This window comes from Antedon bifida, chromosome 10, assembly GCF_963402885.1.
Source record: "Antedon bifida chromosome 10, ecAntBifi1.1, whole genome shotgun sequence".
NCBI lineage: Eukaryota > Metazoa > Echinodermata > Crinoidea > Comatulida > Antedonidae > Antedon > Antedon bifida.
The window spans coordinates 18444454-18463687 of NC_136235.1; the positions used below are offsets into that span (position 1 = coordinate 18444454).

Consider the following 19234-nt stretch of genomic DNA (forward strand, 5'->3'; position numbering starts at 1 on the left):
TTGTACACTCTTATAATAATATTATATATTAATTTTTGACCAGATGAAATTGACTTGAAATTGAGAATGTATATTTTTAGCTATGGATTCAAAATTATATTTTAAATATTATACATTTGTAAACACGCCGAACGTTTTGCAATTTTTAAAGTAGTTTATATTTTAAATGTTTTTAATATTAAACTTTAGCTAACTATTAATGCTTTATTGTAAGTGCAAAAAAGAGCCTGCCAAACCTCTGTCAATGACCTTTAACCTAATGTTGTACAGTTGTATATTAAATTATTGATATAATGTTATCTAAAAGCAAAGGGCAAGAGTATAAACATATATATAACTTTGAATTAACTTATCTAATACGAGCCATAAACAGTTTCTTGGCACAAACAGTAAACCTTTCATAAAGTCAGTATTAGTGCAAATAAATTACATCATCACTGATTTCACAAAAAAAGGTACAAACCGAAACATTATGATAGCAACAAACATGAATTTGTTCGTATGAGAGCTTGATCTTGGTTTTGGCAACTTAAGAGGCCCTCCAACACTGAGACAGGGAGACTTAGGGTCCTCGTTGGGGCAAAGTTATTGGCTTTGGCGTTTTTAGCACTTTCAACATATTTTAAAGCTTGCATAAAGTTCAGATTTACTGTAAATACCATACTTCTAATTCCGACTTTCATGAACAAGATTGATAAATTTGTGATAAAACAAAAGGCAGCCCCGGCAGACGACAGCACCTTGTCGAACATAAACTTGTTTAAAGGACAGTTTCCTAAATGTATATTTTTTTTCTCACTTTATTGTATTCAGAATTGTATTTTTTTGTCTAGACCCTTGAGTCCAGGGTCCTGAGTTTAACCAGTGAGCGCTCATAGCCGCCAGGCCACTGCCCTTTGTCATATTAACATAAAGCAATAAATATATTAAATCTATTAGAAGATGTGTTATCTTATCTCCGCCATCAGTATACATGCACTTTCTGTAAGTATACTAATAACATGATAACGTTAATGGCCATATGGAGCAGCCCTCTCTAATTCATTGGAAATCTTGTATTGCATTGAAAAGCAAACATAAGTTTAGTTGTACAAAGTGGAACATCCTGGAATTGTGAACCAGATGCCTGTTATCCCACATGGTTGAGTCAAGGTATTACAATTTTGGAATATCTCCGCTAGTGTTAAACACCTGTGGTCCTCACTAAAAGGAAAGGTGCCCACCAATCCTTTCTACAATCTGTTTCCTTCCTCAATCAGTCTCCTCCCCAATCTTTTCCTCCTCCCCAATTCTTTCCTCCTCCTCCCCAATCCTTTCCTCCTCCCCAATCCTTTCCTCCTCTCCAATCTCTTCCTTCTCCCAATCTTTTCCTCCTCCCCAATCCTTTCCTCCTCTCCAATCTTTCCCTCCTCTCCAATCTCTTCCTTCTCCCAATCCTTTTCTCCGCCCCAATCCTTTCCTCCTCCCTAATCTTTTCCTCCTCCCCAATCCTCTCCCTTTCCCCAATCCTCTCCCTTTCCCAATCAATCTCCTCTCCCAGTCCCCTGTCCTTAGTTTACCGTTATCATACTTACTTCAACAATAAAAACAGATAAAATACTAAGTGTTGTGGCTGATAACGCCTCAAGTAAGGTCTCCATATCCAGTCCATCAGACCGTACTAAAAGAGAGAAAAAACAATTATAATACAAAGTATAAATTATAAAAACTGAATGGATATAATATGATATTCAAAGTTTAATGTTGCTACTGTTTTTTTCTCATGGTAATATCACAGATTGAAATTCTGTTTTAAATTTTAAAAACTTATTTTTTTTATGAAAGTTGATAAGTGTTTATTATTATTATTATTATGATTTTTATTATTTTTTAAAATTGTAACCTAATAATTGTATGTTTATGGCTTTGTGTAAAAACAGCAAAATAAGATTGCCATCTTTAAATTAAATTTGTCTTTATCTAATTGTGAAATTCAACTCTGAATATGAATTCTATACTGCATCATACAGTCACAAAGGATACATTCACTTCGTACTAGTTTAATTTAAATTCAAATTTTAATTAAAGAAACAGGCCACTTATCTGTAGACTAAACATATACTGTATACAAAATGCGATCATACAGTACACATAGCTAATTAATGAGGTTTGCATAGCTGAAATGTACATTACAGTTATACTGTACTATGAGTCGTATCAATATTCAATGGGAAAAATGGACAAATTATATATTTTATTAAGTGAATTAATTTACAATATTACAATTATTATCATAGCATTATTATAAGTCAAGGTTGCTTTTTAACATACTGTAACAATAACAATTATCATTTATAATAAATATTTATTAAAATTTAATTAATTATTTAATAAGTTAATTAGAAATTTTACTCTTTATTCAGTTATAATGCGGTACCAGCAAGATGTAGGTCGTGACCTGTTTTGACAGTAGTCTGCCAATTGTGTCTGATATTAGGATTAGAATTTTTTACAAGGGAGAAATCAGTATAAGTGACAGATACAGGATTTTGTAATGTAGGGGACAGGGCCTAAAGATGGTAAAATAAAGTGCTCAACTGAACCTACAGTAATGTCATATTTTTTGCAATTGTACTGTATATTTTAAAATACCGGAAACTGAACATAATTTTTTCACAAAATCCTTTTATTGATAGATTTTTCTAGATTTTTTGGCTATGTCTAAATATACCACAATAATTATTCTACAACCAGAATTAACAAAGATGTCCACATCATTTCAGAATTTCAAACAACCTGAAATGACTATGATGATGCATCTGTTTTTGTATTCTCATTTTAATATTTGTTCAATCAATAATATAAAACGAACAGTCATATAGTTAGTCATCTAATGCAGTTATAACAACAATGGATCATAGAGCTTGTTAAATATAGTAGATTTGATCTACTGTATTTCACACGCTATACATAGATTTGATTGGTTAATTTTGTATAAGTAGCATGCTTTATCTTCTCCAAATTCAAATACTATTGTAGCTTTTTGTTTTATACAATTTTGAAAATTTTGTTCAGTGGGATCAAAATCCAACCTGTACAGTAACTGCTCTATTCCGCGGCCAAAACTAAAGCTCCTCCATTTTGTCGTTTCCTTTGTTCGGCAGTGTAAAAGTGGCCCATCATTTAATAATTTACTGTATCTGTATGATACACACCAGGGTTTTATTAGTTTAATGTATAAATCTGATTATAGATCTTGAATATTTGTAACTAAAAATTATAATATTATTTGATAATCATATTTATGCAAGTCATTACCATAATAAAAACATACCTTGTATGATGCCAAGTTCGACTAGTAACTCTGTTGTCGTGGCAACTATGCATATAAACACTAGTAATAATACGGCCACTTGGACGATGATACTGTTCATTATATTCTCTAAAGCTGATTGCTTTCTATAAAAAGAAAAATTGTCATGAATAATTAATAATCTTGGTCGCATTTTGGTGTAGTTTGTTATACCATTTGTGTAGAGGGGTAATATTCAAGTTATATCTTGCTCTTTAAGGAGGGTAGGCTATTGTCAGTTTATCCAGGTAATTTGGCACAAAATAGACACCGGAATAACTAATAATCTTGCTTGCATTTTGGTGTAAACAAACTTCAACAAACCACTACTGTTACAAAGATCAGTTTGTTATCCCATTTGTGTAGAGGGTAATTTTCAAGTGTTATCTCGCTCTTCAAAGAGGGTATAGGCTATTGTTGGTTTATCCAGGTAATTTGGCAAGAAATACTTTATTATAAAAGAGATACCAACTAATTTTAACATGAATGTTGATAAACAAATTACTATGACTGTATCATTGTATATCAACATTGAGTACATTAATAAAATCCAGGTTTTAATAGCATTACTGAACATTCTAATTTTGATTTGGTATGCAATGCAAACAGTAAAGTTGATAAAGGGCTTCAGCAACCTACAACCATCCCTCCTCTAACCCACCCCCCTCTTCTCCTTCCTACATTAAAATCTCTGTCAGTCACAAATAATAATTGAGATAAAACAAGACATAACTGAATGGCCAAATGAACTAATGAAATAATGTAAATATATTCAAAACAGGGTAATTACAATTTGTTTATAAAATTAAATATGTCCTTTTGTTAAAATATTTAATAAATATTCTTTACATATTATAATTATTACAGTATATTATTATTGTTGCATTAATGTTATTGTTGAATTAATTAAATTTAACATTGTATTGAATTTAATATTATATTACTACATTAATATTCACATTGTCAATACAAACAACATGTGTTTTTATTATTGATTTGTACTTTATTATGTTAAAATTGAATATAATATTTTTAATCTGTATGTTGCTATGCCTGTGAGTCACATAGAGCTCTATTGTCTCTTTAGACGCCCTGAATTTTATGTAAAATACATAAATGAAAATGTTCCTGAAAGTCAGTGTAATTTACAATGCTTTGTTCTTTCTATGTATATCAAGGGAATTAATGAAGTCACTTATTAGTAGAATAAAGCGAAAGCCACAGGGTGACTCCACCTTAATGTGGCTTAGGATCAATTTAATTAAGATCTGTCTGGAACAATGAACAAGAATATAAGAATTGTCTTTGTTAACACCTGCCTGCATGTCTGATCATAGAGGAAATAACTAGAAATATACAGACCTCCGTGGTCTGATGTAGCTATAAAAGGATAAAGTATACACTTTTTTTAACTTTAACCCATTTTATAAAAGCATTCAGACTGAAATTGTTGTATCAAATCAACATATAAACTTTATATATAACTTGAATTGTTTTTATTCAACTTCAGATGTTTATTTTCGTGGTATAGCAAAAATTATCCACTACATTTTTTTTTCACTTCCTAGGGAGTCACTGGATATGGTATTGCACTGGTAAAACAACCTAACTACTGAAAAACAGAATTTCGCCAAATTTTGTATTTGGCTATTTTAAGAGAAATTCATGTTTTTTCGTTGTGATTTCAGTTACATCAGAGCCTAACACCTGAAGATATCTCTCTCATGAAACAGTCTGTTAGTGTTAATAAATATGTTGAAATATCAACCTGAGTCTTGATTTTTCATTAATATTTGTTTTATGTATAATTAACCAGATATTAAATTTAAAATTCATGCCTGTACCTATGCTTTAATATCAACAAGAAGATTTTTTCTTACATATTGTTTCAATTCACTTTAATTCAATTTAATAAAATACTGGACATCTTTTTTGGAGGACAAAGCTGTGACTTATTGTGTCTTTCTAACACAATGAATATCCTGTATTATTATCATGGGGTGTAAATAAATAATTTGGAAATTCTGAAAAATAAAATAAGTGTAATTATGAAATAAATCTCTCTTTGTCTGAATAAAGACTATATCCCGAATTTCTCATCCTTGTTACACTTTTTCTTGGTATTGGTAACTAAAGAAAGAACCAATTGCGTATACTAATATTTATTCAACAAAACAAACAGACTGTAAAGACTACACAAAGGGCATTCATAAGAAAACCTATTAAAGAAGAATTACACAAGTTTATATACTTTACTCTATGCTTTATTTATTTTAATTCTTATAATTTCAATGTCAACCACCTTACACAGTGCCACATGTACAAGGCAATGACCTAAATGAACATATTTTGATATCGATATAAAACATTTTATGAATAATATTATTTAAAAATTATTAACCATTGGAATATAATTAATTAGTAATAAAAATGTTCATTGTATGTACTTTTTTCAGAAATTGTGCAACAGAGAAACAAAGACAAAAAGGTACTTATTGATAGTAGTACAGTAGGCTTACCTTTAAATTGTCTTTTTTAACAAAATATTTTGTAATTTTATGATTATTTAGTGTAACCTATCAGAATATATTTTTATAAATAAATGAGTTAGTGAGTTTAACCTACGTTATTTAGATATAGTACTTATACAAACTCTAAAGCTCTGTCTACACTAACAAATGTATGTGACAACAAAATGTGATGTGCCCATATATGGATATTAGTCATATCACTAATATATTTGGGAATATCACTACCATATTTGGCCACATCACACTTTTTTTGTCAAACTAGTTTGATAGTGTAGACAGAGCTTTAGGCCTACAGTACCTTTAACTTGCTTTTTTTTTTTTAATTTTTTAATTTTTTGTAACCTATTTAGCAGAATATGTTGTTTAAATAAAATGTTCACCTCCATTACTTTGATATATTATAGTACTTTACATAGTGTAAAGGTGGTACAATAAAAAATGTTTTTTTTTTCTGTTCAACAACTTGTTTACAAGACAAAATATAGTAATCTTATTTCGTATAATTCAAAGCAAAATGATGATATTGATTATTAATACACTGTTGTGTACAGTGTTAATTATGATAATTAATGTAATTAGATTTTCAAAACAAGCTGTTCTTTTAATTTAAAATAATAAGGCTCTATTTTATTTACCATTTAAGTAGGTCACATAATGAATGAAGTCTTGGTATGGTGTCTGTTACGGAGACTGACTTAATTTATATGCATTTTCGAGTAGAAACATACGGCAATGTGATCGAACAAAATATTTTTAATTTAAATATTTAAATTATAATTCATGGGGTTTTTAATTTATAGAAAACAAATATTCACTACTTTGTGTATTATTGTATCTTTGTTTATTAATTTCAAATATTAAAATGTACAGCACTGATGAACGAATTTTTCCCGTAAGCTACAGTAAGTACTTGTTTTTATTAGTTTATCCTGGCAAATGACGGCATCATAGTCGCTATACTTGAACTCTACAGAAGAAACTGCAAGTTATGAAGGACAATACAACGTAGAAAGATGCCAAGGGAATAAAGATAACATTAGTTTATTTGCGGCCTAGCCTGGCAGAGAGGTTTCCAATCTTCTACATTTAATAGTTGTTGAAAATGAAAGCTAGATAAGAAGTTTCCTAAATGGATCATAACTTTCTTTTTAAAACTTTCCAATGAATTATATGGAAAATCTATAAAAACGGATTTCTAAAAAAAAAACTATATTCTTTTCTGTCGGGAAAGTTCTTAAAAACGTAGTAATTAGTAATAATACCCAATTCACATGTAAACATACATGTAACAAAATACTAAACAAACAATCTCCCAGGATAATCTTACCGAATTTGAATGCTATATTTATTAGCTACGTAGTCTGTCACCATGTAATGTAAATGCCGTATAAAAACTCATAAGATACATGGGTATACAGTATACTGCAGTTTACATTGATGTTACAGTGATGTAATGGGGGTTGTTGATTACAGACTTGTGTTCCAAGCAGTGGGTTAACGCAGAGGCTGGTATAGGGACCCTAAACGGCCCTCCAACGCTTGGATGTTTTTAGCCTTTTTCTACATATTTTAATGTCTGTTTATTCCTTTGGGCTTCAATAAGCGCCAGAGCCCACAGAGTTTAGATAGTCAGCGCTCATAGCCTTTATGCCACTGATTCCGAGATTTTACATTGAAAACACTTTCACACATTTGTATCAAAGGTACTGTAACAATTTATTATGTTACATTTTGACATAAGATTTTTGTAGTGTCGTGTAAAAGTTATTTGATACATTTAGTGCTGGTGTATAATTGTGAATGTAAAAAAGTCTACCCTCTGTCTACATTATAATCAAACTAGTTTAACAAAAAAAAGTGTGATGTACCCAAACATTACATTTTTTTGTCACATCAATTTTGATAGTGTAGATAGAGCTTAAGAAATCGCTGATAATTACATAAACTTCTTCCAATCAATAAATCACCTGCCATTCACCCCAAACAACCTCTTTATATCAGGGAGTTGTACAGTACTCCCTGTTTATATCCATATAACCAAGATCTAGCCTGCCACCCACTTTTAATATAGTACCGCCTTACTGTAACCATTCAGTACAGTACATTATTAATATAAGTAATTGGAATGTGCCATTAAAAAAATTGCACCTGAACGTTTTTGTTTTTCATTCTGCTTCGCGGACATCGTAAATAATTTGTCATGTATAACAGAGATTAGTTTCCTGTACGGCAGATGAAACCATTGATTTTACTGTATCTTTCCGTTTCTATTTGAAAAGAAAACCTATACTCGCATTCACTCGGTATTAAATATTTAATTATTGAAAACAAAAATAGAAAAAATTAATGTTATATCTTTGCACATGTTATCCAGGGAAATTTAAAATAAATATCAAAGCTTGTGAAATAATACAGAACAGTTTAAATGAATAATGAATAAGGCTAATTAGTACTGTAAGATACAGTATAACCCCTACATAATAAGGACACGACAGAGTGTCCCCTTACCAGAGGTTGAAGGTATGTAAAATGTATTTGATTTTCCCTTTGTTTCGCAGAAGATTTCGCCTACTGAAATAAGGGTTGTCTCCCCTGAAAAGGGGGATTCACCTGAATAGGGATCCTTGGAATAAGGTATCCTCTGAATAAGGGTATCCTCTGAATAAGGGTATGGGGTTAGGGTTATCCACTGAATACTGTAGGGATATCCCCTGAATACTGTAGGGGCATCCCCTGAATAGGGATATCCCCTGAATAGGGATATCCCCTGAATACTGTAGGGTTATCCCCTGAATATGGGATATCCTCTGAATAAGGGTATCCTCTGAATATGGGATATCCTCTGAATAAGGGTATCCTCTGAATAAGGGTATCCTCTGAATAGGCATATCCCCTGAATACTGAATAGGGGTGTCCTAAAGGAGGGGTTCTATTGTGCCTGTAACAAAAACAAAACACAGTGTTTGAACATTTTACAACCTACATTTTGCGATCCTTTTTAACCAATTAAAGAGAATTGTAAGCCTTTTATGGGATGGAAAATATTTTAAAATGAATGTCATTTTCATACAAAAGTTGTCTAAACAAAAAATATAGTAGTTTTTATTCTTTAATTATTATCTATATCAAACAGAAACATATTTTATGCAAATGAGTTAATTACATATGCAAATGTCTGACAGGTGTTAGTATAATGCCGTATCTATTGGTTACATCTGCTACTTTAAATTGCAAGCCAAATCCACAAGGTATAGTTACCATGGAAACAAAGTAAGAGCAAAATATTGACAAATGAGTTGTTGCCAAGTCATGATTTTTACACTTTTTGTTCCTTTTAATTATTTTTGAAGTGGACATTCTAACTATACATTATAACCTATTATGCAATGGACATTTTTGAACGGTCAATTCTCTTCTGCAGATGGACTTCTTAATTGCAAACCGTATGCGATTGGAGATGTGGTCATTTTTACCATCCACATTTTAGCTAAGAAAAACAATTTATACCATTTTAAAATTGAAAATGTTTGTATTTTTCTCAAAAACACAAAAAATTTAGATTAATGCAATCATCCATTTTGCAGGTCCTATTTACACAAAGACGATAGTGATCGACAATAAATATGCATTTTTCAGAATAATATCATGACAATACATCGATTTTAATGTTTTTATTGATCATGATGTCGTTTGATTGGATTAAAAAAAATATTAATTTTATCAAAGACCGCATAAATGATTATCGAAAACAAAAACTTTTCTAATTTATTTTGTTTTATGTAAGCAAAATGTATGTTTATCTATTTATCGATCGTTCTTGTCCTACTAGTGTAAATGGGCCTTAAAACAATTCTTTTAAAATGATGTATAAGTTGTCACATGTGTTCTTATTTACACAAAGATGTCATTAAAGTGATTTAACAATAACCAGTGATTCATATTAATGATCGACAGCAGTGCTTTTTTACCATTTTTTTTTACAGGTAGGCTACCATTCATTCTTCCTGTTTTTAATCTAAACTGTTTATTTCAATAATCCGCCCAACAATACCAGCAAAAAAAAGTTACATAGATAAATCACAAACTGAATTTCTTCATTATTATATATTATTATATTCAAATACATGAAATATTATATGGATTTTATTATTTATGGTTGTATTTTTGTACATTTTAAAATTATAATAAATCTATGAATATTAAAACTGTATGTAGGCCTATATTTTGTAACATAAACAGAAGTTCACATTTTTTATTTTTATTTTTTTTTTGCTTAATTTCTAATTTAATTAATTGGTAAATTTGTTATCATTAAATCAATATATCAGATACAATATTTTTCTGTTATAAAACCCAATAAACCTAACTTGGTAAATCGATAAATCGTTACTTTTTTCGTTAGGCCCATCACCACCCTCCCACAAGAACTGAGAAGGGTCAGGAAGCAGCACCAAGACCGTACTTATTCAACGCAAACTTACCTTGATGGTCCTTCGCCAGGGTCGTGTAGCTGCATATCCATAATTTCACTGCGGAAGCTCGATAAACTCTTCAGCGGAGACTGGTGGGTTTTCTCGCTGTAAATTAATGAAAAAAGAAACTGATTAAATCCGACTGCAAGTGATCTAAGCTACTAGTGGACAGACACCAATAAAAATTCAGCACTAACTCAAAATTAGGCTTACCTTTCACCAGCCATCTTCGCTTCCTATTCGTAAACAATAATCAATTTTGCCTCTACTTATGACAACATAAAGAGGGCGCTATTTCAAAATACAATTTATTCTTTCATTTCAGAAGATACCTATTTTTAGTATAGAAAAAGTATGTTGTCTGATTGGCTGTTAATCGTCGCCTACCGATATAACAAATTAAAAAATGTATGTTTCTTCTCCTAAGTTTATGTCTGTTTTCATTAAACAAAATGTTATTTATAATTTGTACGTATAATTACGTTTTTCGTGATTAGATACAAATAATGCAAGACAGAAGTCATAATGAGAAAATGGTGCTGGAATCAACAAATCAATACTTACAAACAATATTTATTTTCCATTAAAAAAAAGAAATCTGTGAAGATTCGAACCCAACCTAGAGCTAGTTTACTCATGTCTATCCGTCAGTCTACTTCAATCGTTTTTTAAGACTGCCCTGATCAGTGAAAACTCACCTTTTAAAGTGTGTTCTCTTAGTTTTCCGCTTTTTATATCTTGCCTAGTATATAAGCCCCATTTATTATTATCATTATTTTTACATGTTAAGCCAAATCATACATGACTGAACAGCTGAATGTAGTCTATTTTTATACTTACTTAATTATTGCGTAATTCATCGTTACATCATAAATATGCATATTCATTACCTATTATGACCGGTTAAGCTCAGTCGACTGGGCGTCGTGTTAACAACACGAATGTCGTGGTCGAACCCCACGCTGGTCGGAACGTTGACGTGGTGGAATAGAGTTCAAGTTATGCGAGCTACTGTGTTTGGGGTTCACCGAATTATACGTCCCCTTTTCCACCACACATCATGAGACAGCACTAGCAATGCATCGGAGGATGATGTGGTGGAAACGACCCCGAGGCTGTGGCAGGGCCTTAGTGCTGAGGCAGGGAGAGCACACTATAACATTCTTTTTTTCCTTGTAACTTCGCCACCTGTATTCGATCTCGTAATGTTATGTTTACCGCCCTCAACTTTAAGAACACCCGGAGTTAAAATTTCAGAAAATTAGGAACATGTATAGATGAACAAATCCGCCACCGGGCTAGGCATTATGACGCCGAGTTTTTTAGTCGCATGTAGATAGTTGGCATTCTAAAACCATAATTATCATAAATCTTGCAACATAATACATTATGTATAGAATAATTAGAAGAAGAATTATTATAGAATAATGAAAACTTTCGAAAGTACGTTTTTAATCAATTTTTATCGTTTTTTTATTGCCATTTTGTTATATATTTAAATTACTTTTTAAAAAAGGGTAAAATAACGAATGCAAATATTATTTTAAAAACATCAAAATCAATAATTTTATGTATAATTTATACAGCAAATGTTTTTATTACAACTACGTTTAACGTTGTAACATATAAACGAGAGGAAAAAATATGCTTAAAAATATTTATAACAGAGTATGATAATAAAAGTGGGACGAACCACACAAGACAAAAAAACTATTGCAATTGTATACATATCGAAATTAGTAATTAGGCTATTTTGTGTGGCTCGCGCTGTATCATAATTTGTTCTGTTAAATAACCGTGACTCGGATGAATTGCATGTCTTGCTGGCTCGCACTTTGGTAACACTTACCATTGTAGGGCTGGTCCTGGAGACTTTTATATATTTTTTCAATATTTCAATATAGGTGCAATTTCCGGGAACCTAGCAGCTCTATTTTTCAACATTTTTTTTTTCGCCTCTGTAATGTAAGACTTAATATAATAAAGACATAGATTCAATTTTGTTGCGTTTATTGTATTCTTCTTAGGCCTATTCAACAAACGAACAAAAAAATTATCTGGGAATTAACAATGTATAATTACAGTATCATAACCCATCATAATACAGTAAAATTCCAACTCAGACAGCGTCGTACGACGGGGCCCGACGAGTCGTCTTGTCCGGAGAAAATTAAAAATGTTTAAAGTTCTCCCGAAAAACTACGCCCAATACTATCTCAAGATATCTCGTCGGGATTTAACTCGGACACGAGTCAAGCCTTTTCGTCGGGCCTCGTCGTACGACGCTGTCTGAGTTGGCCTGTCTGAGTCTGAGACTCCCTGTTGGAGAATGTATTCAGGGGAAATATGAAACCGGAGGAGGACAATACAGCAAACAGGCCTATATTATACAAGAGGACTGAGATTATATATACCACGTAGTATTAGCGAATACAATATGATGAATTTAAAAGTAAATACAGTATAAACATTTCCGATTACGTCTCTTACATCTACTAAATTTACTTATCAATTACAATTTCTACAAAAGTTAAAAATCCGTATATCGTTAGCATTACCAAACACGAAATAATTCGTTCGAAATGTTAAAAAATCAAGATTAAAACTGGAGACCCCCACCCCATCTCACCCACCCCCCCCCCCCCCCCCCCCCACACCCCTAATTTCAGATATTGTGATGTGATTTCTTTCAGCTTCTTAGTTATTCTGAGAAGCGAAACTAATTTAGTGAGGGGAACACCCGATAGGCTATTGTCTAGCGACAATAAACATCATTTAGAATCGCCTCTGAAGTAGCCTCTTTTTCAAAAGTTGACGCCCTCAATTTCTGGCGCCAGCGATCGAGCTGTTGCCGTCTGCACAAACGATACTACATGCTGTTATTGATGCTAGACATGATACCGGACGAGAACCGGTTGAGAGTGAGAACTGTGCCAATAATGAAAAAGTAGAGATAATTTACATCCCAGTTGTACAATTATGAAAATATTTTAAGAAGAGCGAACGAAATTATAGTTAAAAAGATTGTCAAGCCGGCGGGTCTGCTTTCAACAGCTGTATTGCCCGGTTGCCTGTTTCTTATCCTGATAAATCTCTCACCCATTATGCTAAAGTCTTCTAAAACGATGTTTTTGTTGTTGCCTGCCTTGGCGACCTGAACCAGGGACATTGTTGCATTATGAGTGTTAGTGACATTATTGAAAACAAGAGAGCCATTGTCAATATAAGTTGGCGGGAAGTCTGCATCACTGCACTGTGCAATCTTTACATTGAACGTAATCTGCTGACCGTTGTCAAGAATCTCAAACGTGTAACAATCTGCAGGCCTAATCTTTTTCTCTAGCGGATCATGATGAGACATTAGATCTTGAATTAAGATACGTCCGTTGTCTTCTATGGCACATTTGATTCCTTTGATCGGTACAATGACAGCCCCGTTGGTCATAGGAGCTGCTCGGATGATAATCTCTGCACTGGATCGACCTGGAGGGCTCTGAACATTGCGATTGACAAACTGAACTTTACCTTTAACAATTAACGGTTTCCTTCCATCTTTGGACGACTTCCAATTATCAATGGTCTGAATGTACCCAGAGTAGCTATCACCCACAATGGCAGCGCCTTCTGTGCTTAAGTATATATAACCACCTGTCATTGTGCTAGAGTTACCTTCCCAGAGATTTTTATTCCAGACCTTTGGTGTAGAAGTGGTAGGGGGAATCAAAGCCACGTCCGTTTTCAATCTTTTGATATGGTCAGGTGCAAGATCGTAGAAGATTCTACGTTTGTCTCCATGAGAACGAAGCTGTTCCAAACCATTGTAATTCGTCAATGGATCTCTGACCTTCGACCATATGGTCACGGAGTACCGATTGGTCAGTCCAAGAATCCATACAAATTTCTGCCAAGATTTAGTTGCCCATATTGCTCGGAAATTGTAGGTGATCGGGTGGGTTGTGACCGTGGAACTTGCGTCAAGCATGTCAAAGATCATTGTCCATGTATAGCGATCCTGGCGATTGACTCCTGAAACCTCAGAGACGTAGCCCAGTGAGAAGGTCGCGTTAGGAAACACGGCGTTGACAATAGCGACAAACTCTGTAGGCTGGATGAGGTTGACTGAATTTTGACCGTTTGGCCCGGCGATGATGTCGGCGTGAAAGAACAGTGGCACTCTCAACTGAGCCTCTTTCAACAACATAATATCAAGAGCTGGTTGAACGGCCTGTACGTCTTTGAAGTCCAACACAATTCCTAATGAAAATGAAAGATAAAATCAATTGTAAACAAGTTTTTCCTACTGTATTTTCCCCTGTTTTCAAAATCCAAATATAAGTTTTAACAAAGTTTTCATGGAGAAAAACACTAGTAAATTACTACGATCTACTGTGTTTGTTCTTAGTGTGTTGGTTCTGGCTGTGCGCATGGAGGCATGCTGTGTGGTGTCGAAACAAATCAAAGCCAATACCGAACATTATGGAAGGTGTCCATTTGCACAGGGAATAATCTTGGATTACCTTTGTTAGTGTATCTTGTCACCATATCGATCCATTGCTCCAACGTGATGTCGCTCACAGACATCGAGCTAGGAGCCATTATTGGTACTTGGTTTGCTGTTCCTCTATCACGTAGGCTTACATCTGCTTCAAGCATCATAGCATTACCTGTAATGAAAAGAAACCCCAAAAGATACCAATAACAAGACAATCATACTCAGAAGTTTGCAGAATAAAGTTTGTTAGTGTAGACTGCTGCAAATTTGTTTTATGCAGTTTGCCAACGATTTTCAACTGGGCAACACTAGCAAACTTCTTGAAAGAGGTTTTTTTTTAATTTGCAAACAAAACTTTGGTAAAGTTTGCTATTTTAGAGATTTAGTTTCTTTTCTGCAGTTTACCAAAGTTTGTCAACTGCTCCGGTCTACACTGGCAAACTAATGACAATTTTATTCTTCATTCCAAATTTACCAAGAAGAAGTTTCCAAAGTTTGCTAGTATCCTGGTTGACAAACTTCTTCAGTCTACACTGCAAACTTTAAACTCTGTCTACACTATCAAACTAGTATTCAAGCACAAGAGAATTGCATCTATTTCACACTTATTTAAATAGTCTAAACTAAATATAGCACATGCGCAGTAGGCTCCTTAATGTTTGATGTTTTTAAAATGTAGGCCCACTTTGTGTGTTAGGTGTAGAGTGGAGTTTCTTGCAAGGTTGCATCATCGTGTTGGATATATACTTGCACAATTATTTAATTAAAATGTTCAATGATTGTATATAAAGTCAGATGGATTATACATACCTTCAAGTGCCCGTGTCAGCTTGGTGTTACTGTTTAAATCATGTGCCCACACTATGTTCAACCCATCTCTCTGTGCTTGCGGGAAGAAGTACAATATATTGTCTTCCGAGTGGGACAAAGCATCTGGAATTAAAATCACCGTTATTTTTAATTTTGCATGAACAGTGAATAGAAACGCTTCGTTAAAACATTTTGTTGTTGTATATTAAAAGGAATTTTCTCCCAAAACATGAAGAATATAAATGAATAAAATCAAACATAGGTCATTGTAGTTGAAATAAATTATTTACTTCCGTAAATAAAAAACCAACACAAAAAATGATTTCCCTTAGAAAGCATATAAGACAAAAGAAACTGTTAGATTTAACAACAACAAAAACTTGCTGTCAGACAGTGTGCTTTCAGATGACTTTGACTTATTTATTTTAATGGTTATTTCAGGTTAGTAATTTCTTTCTCTTTCAGTTTTTGGTTAAAGTGAATAACTGTTATGTTACATTAAAATGGAATATTCTAGAAAAATTGATCCAACAATGATTTGCAGACATTTTGTCATTTTAATGAAAATTACGAAATAATTAATTAGTTACAACAAAATGTTTAGTTTCGAATTAATTTCATCTGTAGAATAGACAGGAACTTGAATTAATAATATAATATTTTGAGGTCATCCTTTCGTCACGAAATCGGCCATTTCGAAATCATTAACACAAATGAGCACGATAAATTATAAATTGACGAGTTACTGTTGCTGTTTTTTGCTTCTTTTTTTTGTAATTTTTTTTTAAAGAGCACGTTTTTCGTCAAGTGTGAAAAGTAACTACATTAAAAAATATGTATACACAAATATTCAAATGGGATCACACAGAATCCAAAATGTTGTTGCAGATTGCTTTTCATAAAACTCTTTTTAAGTTACTTAACCTTATTCTAAAAATCAAAACTTTGTTCTTAAGTACCGTATCCGAACAAAATATCAAGTGAGCATGCCTAAGAACGGATGTAGCCTAATTTTTAACATAATTATGATAATCATTTTGTATTTCCTGCAAACCAAAATAAAGAAACCTAGGCCTATAATAATTAAGTTTCTATTATCAAATTACAGACTGATATTTTTCGGAAATTGTGATTCATTCTATCCAATGCTTTAACATGGTGGTTAGCTTATCACTTTATTTGGCACGGAAGTTTAAATCTAATCCCAAGGCTGATAGAATTCAGATCTTTCTGTAATTATTGTTATTCAGAGGTACAAGTTGTAGCCTCTGTTGCCCGGTAATTCTGTATACGTGATTTAACCAAAAGTTTTATTCCAAATGAGATTTTATTCGTTCTGTTTCGTTAGATAATTAAATGCTATGATAAATTATGCTTCAAAACAAATTAACCTTTCGTGGCATGACTTTTATGCTATGTCTACACTATCAAACTTTATGTGAGATAAAATGTGATGTGTCCACATAAGGTAGTGATATGCCCAAATATGGTAGTGATATGACATCATCATGTCCATATATGGGCATATCACATTTTGTTGTCACATAAAATGTGATATGGTAGACAGAGCTTGAGTTTGCCAACACCAAGTTCTATTAATGAATAACTCAGATAAAAAGAATCTAATTTTTCAAAAGATCAGAATTACAGCAAGGATGTGTATTATACAACTTGAAAAAAAAATAAACTAATGATTCAAATTATTATTTTTTGTTAGGCCTAATCAGTTTGTAGGTAATGACCGCGGACGAGTCCTACATAGTTTAATTAAATAAAATGTATACAGATTTTTAAAAGTAATGTTACTAAACTAAGTATACAACTGTTACATGCATTTCTCTTAATGTTCTTTAATTTCGGTTTAAGAATGATAGGCATATTATATGTATATCAAAGGCAAGCCATCGGCATTAGTAACATGTCACAGTTAAATATATTCCATGACTCAGAGTACGTTTCAGACGGCCGGTTCAAAAACTGCTTGGCTGCAACTTTGGTTTGCTCGACTTAAGCTCTGTCTACACTATCAAACTAGTTTTACAAAAAGTGATATGCCCAAATATTGTAGTGACTGATATGACATCTTCATGTCCATTATGGGCACAACACATTTTTTGGTCACATCAAGTTTGATAGTGTAGACAGAGCTATAAAATTATCGTCTTAAAAAGAAAGGTTTTGGATAGATATTCCTAACTAATTTGCATAAATGTGTAAAACAGTGAGGATTTTATTGTATGCAAAATTCAAAACAAAAGGCCGTAACTTGAAAATGAGTAAACCTCGTACCGATTTAAAAATCAGACAGAACATTTATTGGACCTCTGTTGACTCGTATAATAATCTGTCTATTCTATCAAACTAGTTTGACAAAAAAAGTGTGATGTGCCCAAATATGGTAGTGATATGCCCAAATATTGTAGTGATATGACATCATGTCCATATATGGGCACATCACTTTGTTTGATAGTGTAGACAGAGCTTAATATCACCTTATTTACAAAAACAAATGTTGAAAAACACTTAATAAAAGTATCCCCCTGATAATCATCATAGTTTTTATTATTTTTATCAATATTATTACGATTAGCATCATTAATATCATAGGTCTATTATAAAATAAAATATCATATCTACAAATAATTTGTTATTATTTACAGTAAACACCATGGATGTCGCCGATTTTCGTTTAATTTCGAAAGTATCAGACCCATGATATATTGTAGTCTCAATAATTAATTAAAAGCAACATTGTTGTTGTAGGAGCATGTATCTCTTGCAATAACAAGCATTGAACGTCGTTAAAGTTTGGTTGGAAACATATAGGGTGTAAAGTACCGAAAAAGTTTATCAATACGTTTATTGACAAGTGTTAAAGTGTAGGCCTACAATTGATACTCTCACGTCGATGACCCCTGCAGCCGGCAATCGGTAAACGACTAATTACATTTCTACCAAAAGCTTCAAAAGCAATAAATTATTTCACTTACCGATGTTAATTATGAATGCAGACAGCAAAACACACAGTTTCAGAAACATTTCAGCCATTTTTGCGGCACGTTCCGGGAAGAATAAGTTTCCAAGACGGCAGATTTAAGTGTGGTGAAAAAGAATCCGCTGTGCCAGAAACGACAAGAAGTATTCCTATTGGTCGATTACTTTTTACAGGGACTGTCGTTTCCGCTACCCGACTACGCCCTTAGCAACAACACACAACGTCACGGGATCACACTTAATTCTTTGCCGATCGAATAAAACGGATTACTAACAATTATATAAATATAAAATATCTAATATTTTATACTTAATTTTATATAAAAGTCTATAATAACCATATGATACAAACAACCTTAGTGGGCAAATAGAGATATATAATATTTCTATGCTACTACCAAACATTCTAATCTTGAAGTATGCTCATTTTGTATTGTATGGAAGTCTCTGATTTGGCTTTATCTAATTAATTATCTTAGTGTATTGAAAACTGTTTTAAAATTATTGTTGTATTTTTACTCACTATATGTATTTATGTGTATTTTATTAGTGTTAATAATGGAGTAAGCTCATGTATTCTATTTGGACTCATGGCGTTTGCTTG

The 19234-nt window shown here is 32.6% G+C and overlaps 2 protein-coding genes across 2 annotated transcripts in view; both read right to left on the reverse strand.

Moving 5' to 3' along the window:
• LOC144853872 (uncharacterized) overlaps positions 1-10604 on the reverse strand; it is a 36816-nt gene extending 26212 nt beyond the window's left edge. The window contains exons 1-4 of the mRNA XM_078711727.1: positions 10548-10604; positions 10344-10439; positions 3314-3438; positions 1575-1660 (exon numbers count right to left, since the gene is read on the reverse strand). Of these exons, the coding sequence (XP_078567853.1) occupies positions 1575-1660; positions 3314-3438; positions 10344-10439; positions 10548-10561 (321 nt within the window). The 5' untranslated portion in view covers positions 10562-10604. The remainder of the gene's footprint in view (positions 1-1574; positions 1661-3313; positions 3439-10343; positions 10440-10547) is intronic.
• Positions 10605-12079: 1475 nt separating this feature from the next.
• LOC144853582 (menorin-like) lies at positions 12080-18773 on the reverse strand. Its single transcript, XM_078711296.1, has 5 exons — positions 18627-18773; positions 15637-15759; positions 14852-14998; positions 12992-14588; positions 12080-12958 (listed from the first exon to the last, which is right to left on the reverse strand). The coding sequence occupies exons 1-4, from the start codon at positions 18682-18684 to the stop codon at positions 13312-13314; spliced, it is 1605 nt and encodes a 534-aa protein (XP_078567422.1). The 5' UTR covers positions 18685-18773; the 3' UTR covers positions 12080-12958; positions 12992-13311.
• Positions 18774-19234: the final 461 nt, after the last annotated feature.